Source organism: Geotrypetes seraphini, chromosome 2 (genome assembly GCF_902459505.1).
Source record: "Geotrypetes seraphini chromosome 2, aGeoSer1.1, whole genome shotgun sequence".
Classification (NCBI taxonomy): domain Eukaryota; kingdom Metazoa; phylum Chordata; class Amphibia; order Gymnophiona; family Dermophiidae; genus Geotrypetes; species Geotrypetes seraphini.
In genome coordinates, this window is record NC_047085.1 from 98,736,523 (window position 1) to 98,752,469 (window position 15,947).

Sequence of the window (15,947 nt, forward strand, 5' to 3'; positions counted from 1 at the left end):
TATACCTAGCAGGGCCTCCGCGTGTGCGGATCGCCGGACTTGATGGACCGAAGGTCTGATCCGGAGATGGCGCTTCTTATGTTTATGTTCACTTGTGAGTAACTGGACTGTAGTATTCTGCACAGTTTGTAAATGCTTGAGAAAGGTATTTTTATAAGACCAAAGTGATATTATAGTAGCCGAGGCAGGAAGAGATAAGTGAACAAAAGAAGGTGGGCACATGAATTTTCATTTAGATAGATCCTGTTTTCATTCACTCCATTGTAGTAGATCTCTTTGGATGACTACTTATCGAGAGAATCAACTAGGGCCTAGGGGGCTGGAACCTCAGAAAGGAAAAAAGATTGACGGGTTACCCAGAGGGTGGCTTTGAAGGATTTATTAACAAGTTGATGGGAGGTGAGCCAGTTGTCCACAATATTCAAACAAGATTGTAGGATGGATAGGTCAGGGTTATAGGGATCCTGATTAGAAAGTAGTAAGATATCATCCACATACAAGTAAGATTGAATAGAAGCTGATTGAAGATGAAAGATGTTGAAAGGAAGGGTGATAAGAGGGACTCTGCAGCAGTGTGGAAGGAAAGCAGACTAAGAAAAAGGGAGGGAGAATGAAAAAGAACAGTGAGAAAGGCAAGATGAAAACCATTTAAGAAGCAACTTGGAAATATCAGTTGAAGAAAACCTAGAAAGTAAGGAGTGATTGTTGATTTTCCCCTTTTGATAATACACGTCCAGAGTGGGTGGGAAGATTTTTTAAAAAAAATTTTTGAGTGCAAATTTTTGGATAAGTAGAAGAGCGGGGGGATGATATATGTATTTGTCATAGAATATAATTCTGAGTGATTTAAGTGCTGTTAAAGTGTAAATGACTGTATAATATGTTGCACATATTTTTGGCTTTAAAATGAATAAAGATTTACAAAAAAAAAAAAGAGAAAGAAAGAAATGAATGACTAAGATCCAGTGAGACGAGAACTGTGACATAACCGTGATCGAGAACACAGTGCAGATCATACAGAAGTAAGGTAATCCCTTAAAGGCTCTGACTACATGCTACTGTTTTTTAAATTTGATTTTAATATTTATATACTGCACAATTTAAAATTCTAAGGGCTCCTTTTACAAAGCCGCGCTAGGGCCTTAACGCGCGGAATAGCGTGCACTAAATTGCTCCACGCGCTAGCCGCTACCGCCTCCTTTTGAGCAGGTGGTAGATTTTCAGCTGGCGCGCGCTAATCTGGTGCATACGCTAAAACACTTAGCGCACGTTTGTGAAAGGAGCCCTAAGTGGTTCAAAAACTATATATACATAATTAAAATTAATAATATACGTTTTAATGGCATTAGACAGAAAACTCTCCACACTGGATTTAGTAAGCTGCACTAAAAATATCAGCCAGTGAAATGCATGCTTATTGCTTGATATTTAAGTAGTGTCTATGTGGAGCCTATTAAACTGTTACTAAACATGGGGCCTATTTATGTTTGGTTATTAAAATGTGATATCCCGCAGAAGCTTACAATAATTTACTGTGGCTTACAATTAAAACATAAATTTAATTAAAAAAAAAAAAGAAAAGAAAGGAACTCCATAACATATAGGAAAGACCGATGCAATTTTACAAGAGAGAGAGAAAAAGAGGTGACATGCCTTCTAAAAATGCTCCATAAGAAATACTAATTAACACGTTGAGATCCAACAACTTCGCTGTCACTGCACCCTCTCTTTGGTATTCGCTGCCTAATCATTTACGAATCGAATCCACAATAAAGCAATTTAAAGCAAAACTAAAAACATTCTTATTTGAAGATGCTTTTGGATAGAAACTGTCCTTTTCAGGGCAAAAACAATTACAGCTTCTACCTTCACCTACTGTTTTAACCCTAAGTGTGCTTTTTCTCAAAGATTGTAGTTCTACCCTTCTTTCCTAATTGTGTGCAGTTATTATATATGTTTTTGTATGTGTCTACTAACCTAACACGGTTCTGTATAATATTTTAACTCCAACTTGTTTTGTTCCTTTTAAGATATATATTTTTTTATTACTGTACACCGCCTAGAAATTTGAATAAGCAGTATAAAATTTGAAACTTGATATCTTCTTAATAAATATGTTCATTTTGAGGAACGTCTGACTCAAAAGCAGAGTGAAAAAACTCTTTAGTAGTGTCTTGAAAGCTTTAAAGTTCAATTCAAGATGAATATTATTGGGAAGTTGGTACATTAGTAATAATAGTTAACAGATTAGTATACTAGTATGTTGTTGGGTTTTTTTTTTTGAACTTTATTTAGTTTTAATGCCAACAAAAAGTTCAATACAATTTATATACAAATAATGATAATCAACCAAACATTATAATCAATCAGTATCTATACAAAAGATAAATATTTCCTCTCCCATCCATCATTACCATCAGGAATAATACCAAAACAAAAGATATATTCCCCTCCTGCTCCCCCCCCCCCCCGGATGTGTGGGTGAAAAACAACAGAAAATAAAGATAAAGATAAAGAACAACTATAGCAAATCTACAAAAGACAAGTATACGAGTATGTTAATAAATTAGTCCCCAGTTGTTAGAGGGATTATGGCCCAAATTCTGTAACCAGCGCCTAAAGTTAGGCACCTATTTCAGAGGTGCCCAACCTTATGCACCCCTCCATGGTTTCAAGACAAAGTTGGACAAGTTCCTGCTAAACTGGAAAGTACGCAGGTGAGGCTGGAGTCATTTAGAGCACTGGTTGTTGACCTGAGGGCCGCCGTTTGAGCGGATTGCTGGGCAGGATGGACCACTGGTCTGACCCAGCAGTGGCAATATGTTAACTGAATTTGTAGTGACTGATTTTTTTTTAAACAGATTACCCTTATGGTTCCAGTTCAAGGGTCTGGATAAATAAACAGTAAAAATACAGGGTAAGATTATATTATTGTAACCCAGTTAGTAGGTTTGAAAAGTCTTTGCAGAAGTGATTAAACTAAATATCTGCTTAAGGTTAACCATGATCCTATGCTGTATATGATGGCTTATAAAAGTAAATAAAGGGTCAAATAATAGTATTACTATACTAATAATGTCTGTTCATCTACTTTACCATATGCTTGATTACTACAGTATTGTGTTTTTAGACCTCTGGATCTTTTGAAATACATGCTCAGACTAATGTCATTTTTACACCAGTTGATTTCATTGGGAGATGAGATGAGATTAAGAAGCTTCATCCTGAAGAATCCTAATAGTTTAAGTAGTCGGAATGATGAGAAGGCAACTCCACTGCATTATGTGGCAGCAAGTGGTAATCTTGAATTCATGCAAATGATTATGGATGAGTCCTCTGATGAAGGTAAGAAGGGCTTAATTTATCTCAAAGGAATAATACATACCTTCAATGGATATTGAGCTTTGCAGAGAATGAAACAAGTTCAGCTACACTGTGCAGCAGAAATGCATAAAAGTTAAAACAATTTTGCTTTTAAAATGACTCTACAGGAAGTATCTGTATAAATTTATACTTGCTTTCAGGCACACACAAATTTGTTGGTTTTAAAAAAAATTTTGTGCATGTTTTATAAACATATGTAAGTGTAAAGTTTGCCCAAATCCCACTACCAGGAATACTTTCAACCAGACAGGACAAAGTTAATAGATATGCCATGGCCCATTTAACAAAAGGTGATTTCAGTGCATAAATTACACAGAAATACCCTATAAATGATCTCAACTGTGGCCTTTATACATATTATAACATAAAAAATTATTTATATACCACATATAAGGATTTGATGCTTTTTAAACTGGTGACTCACAAGAAAACATCTCATTTATTTATTTATTATTATTTAAAAATTTATATACTGCATAAAACTATGCAGTTTACAAAAATTACGTGAATACATATTAAAAATGCTAAACATGTTTAAACAAGACAAACACGATAAAACATTAACTAACAATATCATTTTTAAAACCTTCTTTTAAATTCATCCCACAAGCTGGAAAGACAAAATCCCTTAAAAACATTTACAGGACGGGAAAGCATTAAAGTTGGGAGCCTAGGGTTGGCTTAATATTCCTCTGCTTGCTGTTTTCTTTTACTTTTTATTGGGTTTTCAAAAAATACAACTCATATAAAATCATTTACAACTGAGTAGGTAAAAATCACAACAAACATCATTCAATCTGTCTCCATAATGCAAACAAACTTTGCCCCAAGCAAATAAGCACCACCTAACACATCTAAAATTGGCCTGACCCACAACATACATTATACCAGATAATTTTAATGTAACCTCCTCCTTCTTATGTACATTGACATAACTGAACAATATAAATTACCAACACTCTAGAATACAAACTTCAGCCCATAGAAACAGTATGAGATTGAGAAGCAAAAGAAGAAAGAAGGGGGCCAACAGAAAAAGAATAAAAGAGGAAGAATGAAAAGTTGAATGTCGGGTGTAAATATCAAAGGAAAAGAGAGAAGAAAAGCAAAAACCCTCTAGCAATTCCCACCTCCATAAAACCAGCCCTCTCTCATCTCTTCTCCCCAAAGCAACCTTCATTTATCAATCTGTTTGAATATCACCACTCGGGTCCCCTGAGGCAGGGAACAAAACGGGGCCGCGTTGGGACCCCTTCAATCCTGCAAACAAGCTGATAAGCTAAGTTGAAATTATATCAAGCAATTTCAAGCATATATTATGCAGTGACATTTTATAGCATATTTGCAAAAGAAGATTTGTTTGGATGTATTTGAAAACAATTTGAGACTGCATCAAGCACAACCTCTTTGGAGACTGTGATCAAAGTTTTTATAAAATCACAATGACTGGAAGGTGAACTCTTCAGCCAAGGGAGGTTTTTCAGCCTTCCTTATAGAGTTTCATATCTCTGAGTATTTTTATAAATTTTAGTTTGATCACTCTCCATAGGTTTGTACACCATTTTGAGGTCAGTTGCATTATTAGATGTCACTAGCTATTTCTGACCTAGAGTTTATATTCTATATCCTTGAACATACTATAAGTCAAATTTTATAGGCATCAAAGATTATTTTCAACATCTAGCTATCCCGCTCCTAGCTGTCACAAACATGCCCTTCAAAGCCAGTCTAAAGTTTATCAGTATTGACCAGGTGGAGCTATCTCCTAACAGAAAATCATCAAAGTGCAAGGTACCTCCCTCCCTTTATGTTGGAAAGTAAGGCAGAGACATAAAGTCAACAAGTTTAGATTTAGTTCTCACTTAGGGATCCTTTTACAAAGGTACGCTAGCAGTTGTAGTGCGCGCTAGCTGCTACTGCCTCCTTTAAAGCAGGCGGTAGCTTTTCGGCTAGCGCATGCTAATCTTGTGCATGCGCTAAAAACACTAGTGCACTTTAGTAAAAGGAGCCCCTAGTTTTGATTTAAGAATATAAGAATAGCTTTACTGGGTCAGCCCAATGATCCATCAAGCCTAGAAGTCCGTTCTCATGGTGGCCAATCCAGGTCCCTGGTAACTGGCCAAAACCCAAAGAGTAGCAACATTCCATGCTACCGATCCAGGGCAAGCAGTGGCTTTCCCGATGTCTTTCTCAATAACAGAGTATGCATTCTGATTTGAAGAAGATCAATGCCCAGTATGGTTGTTTTATCCTTGCAAGATTCACATAATTATAAAAAAATGTCACAAAGAAATATGAAGACCCATCCTACTTAAAGGATTACTTTCATCAAAAAGGATATCTTTGCACAGATACTTGATCACCTTCCATATGATTTTTTTAAATAATAACAGTTTATATACCGCAGGACCGTGAAGTTCTTTGTGGTTTACAATGATTAAAATGCTACAAATTGAGTAGAACTAACAAAGTTAGAAATTAGTGACTAACAGTTCTAGAGATCAGTTGTTGTGAGAAAGATTGCGCAGATCAGCTACCTAAGTACTTCAGGAATAGATATATTTTTAGGTGTCTCCTAAATTCCCCATAGTGATTGGCATGCATAAGTAACTGTTCTAGATCTTTACCCTATAATCTTTTCTCTTATCAAGCAGCATTAAAGATCTAGAACAGTTACTTATGCATGCCAATAACTATGGGGAATTTAGGAGACACCTAAAAACATATCTGTTCCTGAAGTGCTTAGGTAGTTGATCTGCACAATAAGAACATAAGAACATAAGCAGTGCCTCCGCCGGGTCAGACCATAGGTCCATCCCACCCAGCAGTCCGCTCCTGCGGCGGCCCGAACAGGTCACGACCTGTCTGAATCACCAGAAGGGGCCCCCTTGCCACCTTGGTTTCCCATTGAGTCCTATCTTCCCATCGAAGTCCTAACCCTCCGGTCTTGCACATGCACGACCTGGTTGGGTTTCTATACTTATTACCTGGTTAGCTTTCTATACCTGTGTTACATCCCAGCACCTCTCTCAGTATCCCACGATCCCTTTATCCCTCAATCTTTCTCACAACAACTGATCTCTAGAACTGTTAGTCACTAATTTCTAACTTTGTTTGTTCTACTCAATTTGTAGCTTTTTAATCATTGTAAACCCATCTCACTTGGATTATGAAATATCCCTTGCTCTCTGGATGTCCTCCCTCATTTCATTCATTTTCTTATAAATGAGGTGGACCAAAATTGGTTAATATGACTCTCTTTTTATATCCAGGTGGAGTGCTGTTACTTATTATACAGTTTATTCTACATATTGTAATTGGCTTTGTTTAGCCCCGCATTACTATTTCAAATTTTATGCCTGAGGAGCACCGCAATCCTTGTGTTCATCGCCAGATAGTAACACCCAATATTCTATTTGTTGTGGTGATAGAGATATGGTTTGTACTAGTTTTCTAGTCTTGCTAGTAATGTTTTTCTTGTAGTACACTATGCAATGACCCAGAGGAAGTCAATGTTCATGTATGGTCCCTACATGTAGGCAGGTTAGATTATATGCCCTATTGGTATCTTTGTATAATGTTCTATCTCTGAAAAGTGGCTTTAAATGTTTTTTCTTTCAATGTTAATGGGTTGAACAATCCCATAAAACATACCAAAATCCTTTCTTATTTCGCCAAACATGGTTCATCAATAGTTCTACTCCAGAAAACTCATTTAAATTATGTTGAACCCTAGAAGCTACAGCGCCAGGGCAAATCAAATAGTAAAGGCAAAATGCATTTAACGGCTGTAATAGAAGTAACTGTGAGCAACTGAGCATGTCGCTTTTCCACATAGACCCCTTGTAAGACAGCTCATTTGTTGTATTGTTCAACAAATTTCTGTAGACAAGAAGTTTTTTGGCTGCTCCCAAAGCCAGATGAGTACTGCTTCCTATACTTCATCATGCTTTGTCTCTCCAGTATACAGTACTTGGATCTTCTTCATTTTATCTCAGGAACTAGGTCACAGACTCCACACGCTGCTTGCGACCCTATCGTGTGCAGATTTTCCTATATCCCAAGTCATCATGCTTTATGGCAAATACAGATCCAGAGGTGATATCCAAATTTGCAGCCAACTGAGACACCGTTATCCATTGGTCTTTTCTAATCAAGGCATTCGCCATGTCAGTGTGCTCTTGTGTGTGCGATGTTGATGGGCGACCAGAATGACTTTTGTTGGTTACACCTGTTCTTCCCGCTTTAAACCTTTTTGCCCACTTATAAACCTTTCATTGATTCATAGTGCTATGTCCATACTGAGTCAATATCAGATAGTGAATTTTCACAGGTTTCACTCCCTCTGCCCAAAGAGAATGCACTACAGCACTCATTCTTCGATGGTACAATCTTGCAATGGAGTGTCCATGTTTCTGACTTCGAGGTTGCCACATGACTAAAGGCCGACTGCTGCACTGTGTGTGGACAAACTATCCAACAGGCAATTTACGAGTACATATGTTGCATTTCACTAGCTCTGTTCTGGTTATCGTATAGTTTAACAATAGCCTTTAATTTTTGATTCACCCTCATATATACTCGAGATGGATTTCCAGGAGGATAAAACAATTTTAATTGCCAACACCATTACTATATTGAAAATTTTTTCTATAATAGGATCCAAGGCAAGCGTGAGCTCCGAAGATCTCAGAGTGATGATTGCTATTGTCAAAGGCATGTTGATGGAATATACGGATTGGATAGTATTCCATATCTTAGACCAATTGGGCTGTAATAAAGAACATTTATATATCATGTATACCAAAGTACCAGTGTGAGATGAGCAGTGCCAGCATTTGTTAGATAATATATGACCAATTTTATGTAGCTTGATTTTTGGGCTGAAAAAATATGACCATGTCAGTCCCTACTACCGACAGCTTCATTGGCTTCCTTTGAGGCGAAAGTTTTGTTTAAATTTGGGTGTATTTGTTACAAGGTATTGTTTGGGTTAGCTCCAGTTTACCTCCCATCTCAGTTTGAATTGCATAAGCTGAATAAGAACACACGCAAAGCCTATTGGTTTGCATTTCCATCACCAAAATCCTGTCGCTATAAAAGATTTTTAGATCAAACATTTGCTTTCCAGGCTAGTAAAATGAACACCTGGTGGAGTACCTTAATCCCTCAAGTTCAATCTTACTATTCTTTTAGAAAAGTACTGAAAACTTATTTGTTTGATAAATTCTTACCCTGATTATCTGCATTGTATTATGATTTGTTTTATGTGATTTGTATGTATAAGATTCACTGATTATTCAGTATCTTTTTGCTGTGGCCCACCTTGAACTTACTGGTGTGGTGGTATATAAAAATAAAGTTATTATTATTATTAATATTATATTATCCAAATTGCATAATGGGTAATATAAAACAAGATTGAGCTACAGAGGCAGATTTGGATGTTTTGAAAGGAAAGGAGAGACAGGGGAGATATGATTCAGACGTTCAAATACTTGAAGGGTATTAATGTAGAACAAAATCTTTTCCAGAGAAAGGAAAATGGTAAAACCAAAGGACATAATTTGAGGTTGAGGGGTGGTAGATTCAGGGGCAATGTTAGGAAATTCTACTTTACGGAGAGGGTGGTGGATGCCTGGAATGCGCTCCCGAGAGAGGTGGTGGAGAGTAAAACTGTAACTGAGTTCAAAGAAGCGTGGGATGAACACAGAGGATTTAGAATCAGAAAATAATATTAAATATTGAACTAGGCCAGTACTGGGCAGACTTGCACGGTCTGTGTCTGTATATGGCCATTTGGTGGAGGATGGGCTGGGGAGGGCTTCAATGGCTGGGAGGGTGTAGATGGGCTGGAGTAAGTCTTAACAGAGATTTCGGCAGTTGGAACCCAAGCACAGTACCGGGTAAAACTTTGGATTCTTGCCCAGAAATAGCTAAGAAGAAAAAATTAAAAAATTTAAATTGAATCAGGATGGGCAGACTGGATGGACCATTCGGGTCTTTTTCTGCCATCATCTACTATGTTACCATGTTTTCCAAAATTTGTCCCCATATAGGATCAAAAGTACAGCCTATGTTCTTCTCCCAGACTGTTTGAATAGTGGTCATATCAGCATATTTGTAAGACCTTAAAACATTGTAAATAGAAAAGGCAACATGACCAGTGGATGTAAGCATGTGTGTTAAAGGTAGTAAGGACGGGTTGCAGTAACTTGAATTAGTAAATTGGGTATCACCTGAAGGCTGGCTCTAAGCTGAATCCATTGGAATGCCAAGGAATTAGGGAGATGAAAATTTTTTTTGTAAGTCTGAAAAAGGGTATAATGCATTAGGGGTAGATGCCCATTTATACAAAAAATGTGGCATTCCATTAATTTGAATATATGGATTAAACCATAGAGATTGTGCTGAGGAAGATATTCATGGGGTTGATAATAAATTATTTACAGCAGAAATAGCTATTGATGTACAACATATAATTCAATGAGAGATGATTTTGATAGGGAGGGATACAATTCAATAAAGATTGCAATTTCATAGGGTAATTTATGTTGGTCTCTATTTGTAAACCATCTGGGAGAGAATTGAGAGAATTTTGAATTAAACCAGGAAAGGGCTGGTTGAAATAGAAAAGCAAGAAAATAGCAATAGAAGTCTGGAAATTTAACTCCATTTTGATAAGATGCTTTTAATCTTTTCAAAGCTATTCTTGGAACTTTGTTAAACTATAAAAATTGACTTAATTTCCATTCCAATGTTTTATAGAAGCTAATGGGAACAAGGTATGGAATCATAGTTGATGAGTGAAACTGACATCATTTTAATGACTTAAATGCATCCCCACCAAGACAAATGCAATGGAGACCATTGTTTAGTAAGCTTCTCCAATGTTTGAGAAAAAAAAATTCATTTTTTTATTACAGTGATATAAAAATCTGTGAAAAATTGTATACCTAGATATTTAACATCATGACTCCACTGTAATTCATATGGGATTTTTGACAATATACATTAAGAGGTAACACAATTGACTTGTTCCAGTTTACTTTGTATCCAGAAATTAAAGAGAATGATTGGATAGTATGTATCAGATGAGATAAAGATGATTCGACATCAGCTAGATAGACTACCATGTCATCAGCATATAAGGATATCTTTGCTTCAACTTCTTCTGTAGGTATACCCTTAATCTTGGTGGAATGTTTGATGGCTATCACTAGTGGTTCTAAAGCAAAATCAAAAAGAATAGGTGATAGGGGACAACCCTGTCTCATATCTCTAAGTAGAATGAAACCAAAAGCTCTGAATTTACCTCAATACATGCACTAGGATCTTCATATAATTTATATATCATCTGGATCAAGTTAGGCCCAAATCCAAACCAGCATAGAGTTTTAAATAGGTATAACTACTCTACACAATCAAATGCCTTTTCTGCATCAATAAATAGAGCTGCCAATAGATTATCAATATGAAGTGCTTCATAAAGTACGTAGAACAAGAGTCTGGTGTTAGCAGCAGATAATTGGCCTGGGATAAATCCTGATGATCCAGATGAATCAAATTTGGTATGAACTGATTTAATCTGTTGGCTACTATCTTAGCATATAATTCTACTTCAACATTTATAAGTGATATAGGTCTATACTAGTTCTTCACCTGCAGTTGATCATGATCAGGTTTAGGAAAGACCATAATCATAGCCTCAGCAAAGGTAGATTGATCTATGGTATGCTGTTGTAAATAATGAAATAGCTCTAAGAGTTTGGGAGCTAAAAGATGACTGATTTTATTGTAGAATTCTACAGGGAATCTGTCTATTCCTGGAGCTTTGTTAGAATTCAATGATTTTATTGCTGTTAGAATCTCCAGAATAGTACGTAATGGGGGTCATCGAAGGTTTGCTGCTATTGTAGAGAAATATGATTGGCAGGCAGTGAATCAAAGAATTGATCCATCTGAGTATCTATCTCAGCTAATTCAGAGGAGTATAGGTTTTGGTAGAATTGTACAAATTGATCAGCTATAACTTTGTCCGTAGTGATAATACCCCATGGTTGATTCAATAGCTGGAATAATCTGGCAATCTTTCTTTTGTTTGAGATAGTTCACTAATAATTTGTGACAGAGTGCGGTGGTCTTTTTGTTGTCTCTGCAATGGTTATCTGGTCACTTTGGACACTTTTTTGGCACTTATATCTGCTTTTATATCATGTAACTCACAACATATAAGTTTTGTCCAGGAAGTCTTGTGAAACATTCAATTATCCCTGTAGGACGACTAAGTCTATGTCAGCCCACATCTTGCCCAAATACCGCCCTAACCACTCCTCCTGATAAGCCCCTTTTAGCTCTTGGTGCACAGCGGCATTCAGAGGCCTAAAAGGTCCCTAGATAAGTCTAGAAAGTTGTTTTGATTTTCGGCACTTGGATGACCTGTCGTTTAGGTTGTCCAAGTGCTGATTTGGATGGGTTTTTAGATGTGTTTGTTTCAATTATGAGCCCCTAAATGTTTCCATAATTGTTCATTGTTAGATTCTCATAATTGCTATAAAAGTTATTCGTGCCTCTTGGAAAGATCTCTCTAAGATAAGTTATGACAAATGGAGGAATTTGACTTGTTTAACATTTAGATGTAGAAGTTATATCACAAAAAAATAATTTTCTTTAAATGTTAAAAAATGGTCTGCTGTGAAATGTCATTTATCATCTCAATCCTAAGTATTTGCCCTTATGTCACTAAAGTTAATATTTGTGTTTTATTATTGTAGAAAAAATTAAGGAGTGATAAGTTTGTACAATTATCCACAAGGGTAAATATATAAACATATATTTTAATAGGAATTGCATAATAGCAGCATTTTTTTTTTTCTTCATTTAGCAGATTACAAGGGGTAACTTAAAATCATTGAAAATTTTCACACTAAGTTGTGCTTCATAGATCTCCACCAGGCATTTTTTTTTGTATCCTCAGATGTTAAGCTTTCAACAAAGCATAGGTGGAATGTGCCATCTCTGATGGTACTAATCTTCACATTTTGGGGGTCTGGCTCACGGACTATGAAAGAAAGCTAACTCAGACCTAAATGATTCTAATTGCTATAGGCCAGTGTCTAATATTTTTCTTGAGCAAATATGTATAAACAAATTGGCTTTTCATCAATTACAGACTTCTGTCAAGAGGTTAGGAACATCCCTCCCCTTTAGAATCACAGAACTCTGGAATAACCTCACATCCCCGCTCAGAGTTTCAAGTTCCCTCCAATCCTTCCGCAAACACCTGAAAACTTGGCTCTTTTCAAAAATCTAACACTTCCCGCTTTTTGGTTTCCTGTCCCTCTTTATCTTCCTAGCTCCTTTCCTATAACCCTTCATTGTAGCTCCTTTTCAACCTAACCCTGTAAACCGTGCCGAGCTCTACGCTTGTGGAGATGGCGCGGTATACAAAACTAAGGTTTAGTTTAGTTTTAGTTTAGTTTAGGTTAGGGAACAGCAGCTGACAGGTCTTGCTGATGCGCCTACAATTTTTATTGCCCTTTAGTAACAGGGACTCTTAGACCTTTTTTTTTTTTTTTTTTTCAAAATCTGTGAAGCAATAGACAATCATGTTTTACTTGCATATTGCACTATGATGAGAACTAGTCAGTACAGGATCTAATATCTATTTGATCACAAATGCTATTTTCTGTTTTGATTTAGTTTTAAATGTGATGAATTGTGAGGGAAATACACCCCTTCACTGGGCTGTGGAGAAAAACCAGCTGGAAAGTGTAAAGGTACTTCTCAGCAGAGGTGCTAACCCCAACATTTTGAACTATTATTTGAAGGCACCTCTTCATATGGCTGTCCAGATATGTCACAATGAGATAGTTGAGGTAAGTCTTCAATCCAATTGCTTGTTTGGTACCTGGTATAAGAACATGAGAATAGCATTACTGATTCAGACCAATGATCCATCTAGACCAGTATCCCATCTTCATGGAGGCCAATCCAAGTCACAAGTTTTCCCATTTTAGTACTGGATAGGAAAATCCCTTTTTGAAAAGATAACCTTTAGTATGTAGCACATCAAGCTTAGATGGGACCATTTTAAGCAGTATATTGAACAAAATGTTGTATTTGCTTTGTTTGTCCACTTAAATACATAGGAACAAGGGTCAGACAATTGTACTGAGTTAACCTTTGTTTAATAAATAAATTAAAAAAGTCCCTGGATGTATATTTGAATCTTATAGGAATTAAGGGATCTTTTAACTTAATCAGACCTCATAAACTCAATTAATGGGCCCCATGTTAATTTAAAAATGTTGTCATGCTCCATTCTTTCTGAATACATTTTTTCAAATTTATAGCATAGACATAAGGACTCCCACCAAAAGGAAAAGTTAAGTCGATCCCAATTTTTCCAGTTTTTAGTAATCATCTGTATGGCAATTCCAGTTAGAACAATCAAAAGTCTGTAGTTATATCTATCCAACGGAGGTTTAGCATACAATAATGTCCCACAAATAACAACCTCATGTGACAACGGAATCCTAGTTCCCAGTATCAAATTAACTTGTGCTCATATCAATCTCCAAAAGTTGAGTATCAAGGGACAATAGAAGTTGTTTCCTTGCAGCACACCTGAGTGGGGATCTCTGAGCCCGAGTTTCTGGCTAACTTGGCGTCTGTTGGGCTTGCTTTGAGTTTCTGATGCTGCCAGGCAAACTGAGGCTCAGCTTGCATTAAAGAACAATAATTTCATTTTTGAAGATACCATCTATGTCCTGATATCAGGAATGGCCATAGGTGCATCATTTGCCCCATCTGTGGCTAACTTGTTTATGGCAGAATATGAAAGAAAATGGGTTTACTCTCATCGGTGATGGGACAAAAGCGCGCCAGACCAGGCACTCCAACATTACAGAGCAGACAATTGAGCACAAGATTCCAGCGTGCTGCCCTAAAATTTTATTTTAAAGAGCTCCGAGGGGGATGTGGGGGAGAACCTCCCCACTTTACTTAATAGTGTTCGCTCTACTGTTCGCGCTGCCATTGGGGGTGGGGGTGGGGGGTATAACCCCACACACTATACAGAAAACTTAACTTTTCCCCTAAAAATACAGAAAAAGTTAAGCTTCCTCTATAATGGGGGGCTCCAAACCCCCAAATCTCCCCCCCATGACAGCGCAAACACTATTATGTAAACTGGGGGGGGGTTTCCCCCCTCACACACCCCCTCGGAGCTCTTTAAAATAAACTTTTACACGGCACGCTGGAGTCTTCAGCTAAGTTGTCTGCTCTGTAATGTCGGCGTGCCTTTGTCCCGCGCGTTTATGACTGTGAACCATACTCATCAGATGGTTATCAATATGTTAAGTGCTGTTTTCAGTATATTGATGATATTTTCCTGATTTGGACAGGGAATGAATGTGAATTGCATAACTTTGTTAGTGGTTTGAATGATTGTCACCCCACAATTACATTTGAAATGGCATTTTACCCTAAATAAATTGCATTTTTGGAAGTATTGATATGCAGGAATTAAGATAGACTTAGTTCAGTAGTGTACTCTGAACCTACTGACCGTAACACCTTCTTAAGCTATCAGAGTATGCATCCAAAGCATCTTAAAAATAGACTTCCTGTATCTGTAATCAAGGACTTAAAGCAAAGTTTCTTCAATGTGGCTACCCTAAAGAAGTACTAAATATGGTCTTTAAATGACTGCTGCATAACAACAGGAATCTGCTTTTGCAGCCTCGAAATACAATAGTAGATACATCTTTTTTACATGCAATTGGAAATATACCTCGTCGTCCTAAGAAATGGCATTGATTATTAGGAAGCGGTGGCAGATTTTTTTTCCAGCCATGTGTATGATTTCTTTTGCTCGCAATGGAAATTTGACGGATATGCTTTGTAAAGCAGATGTTTGGACAATTAAGAAAAGACTGTAAGATCAGGGCTTTCACAGATGTGGAACATTTTCAATTTGTAAAATGACAATTGAGGGATTAGTGGTCCTTTTGGGACAATAGTAAAAAAAAGTAAACTCTATTGGACATGACAACATGCACATCAAAGAAAATTATCTATTTAATAAAATGACCATGTGACCTTATTATATAGGTCAGACATCCCGATCGTTAGGACCAGAATTATTGAACAAAGATCATGTGTATGTAATGGTAGACTTGGAGCTCCCTTAGTTAAACACTGCATACAACAGCAACATGATTTTGACTGTCTTTGTTGCACAATCCTTAAACACTTACTGGCAGGCCGGGTTTTCAGGATATCCACAATGACTATGCATGAGAGAGATTTGCCTGCACTGCCTTCTTGATATGCAAATCTCTCTCATGCATGTTCATTGTGGATATCCTGAAAACCTGGCCTGCCAGTAGATCTCGAGGACCGGACTTGGGCAGCCCTGGTCTAGATGGTAGACTTTGCCATTTTTTATCTGCATATTTCTCTTTCCAGGCAAATTTATTTTCACTTTCCTATGGCTAAGACATCCTAAGTAGAGAATGACACGGGGAGCGATCCCCGCAGGGAGCCGCGGCGTGGCT

The 15,947-nt window shown here is 37.1% G+C and overlaps 1 protein-coding gene across 1 annotated transcript in view; it reads left to right on the forward strand.

The window, feature by feature from the left end:
• The window catches only part of TRPA1 (transient receptor potential cation channel subfamily A member 1), a 199,799-nt gene that overhangs the window by 31,830 nt on the left and 152,022 nt on the right, over nucleotides 1-15,947 (forward strand). The window contains exons 3-4 of the mRNA XM_033929784.1: nucleotides 3,183-3,345; nucleotides 13,087-13,262. Of these exons, the coding sequence (XP_033785675.1) occupies nucleotides 3,183-3,345; nucleotides 13,087-13,262 (339 nt within the window). The remainder of the gene's footprint in view (nucleotides 1-3,182; nucleotides 3,346-13,086; nucleotides 13,263-15,947) is intronic.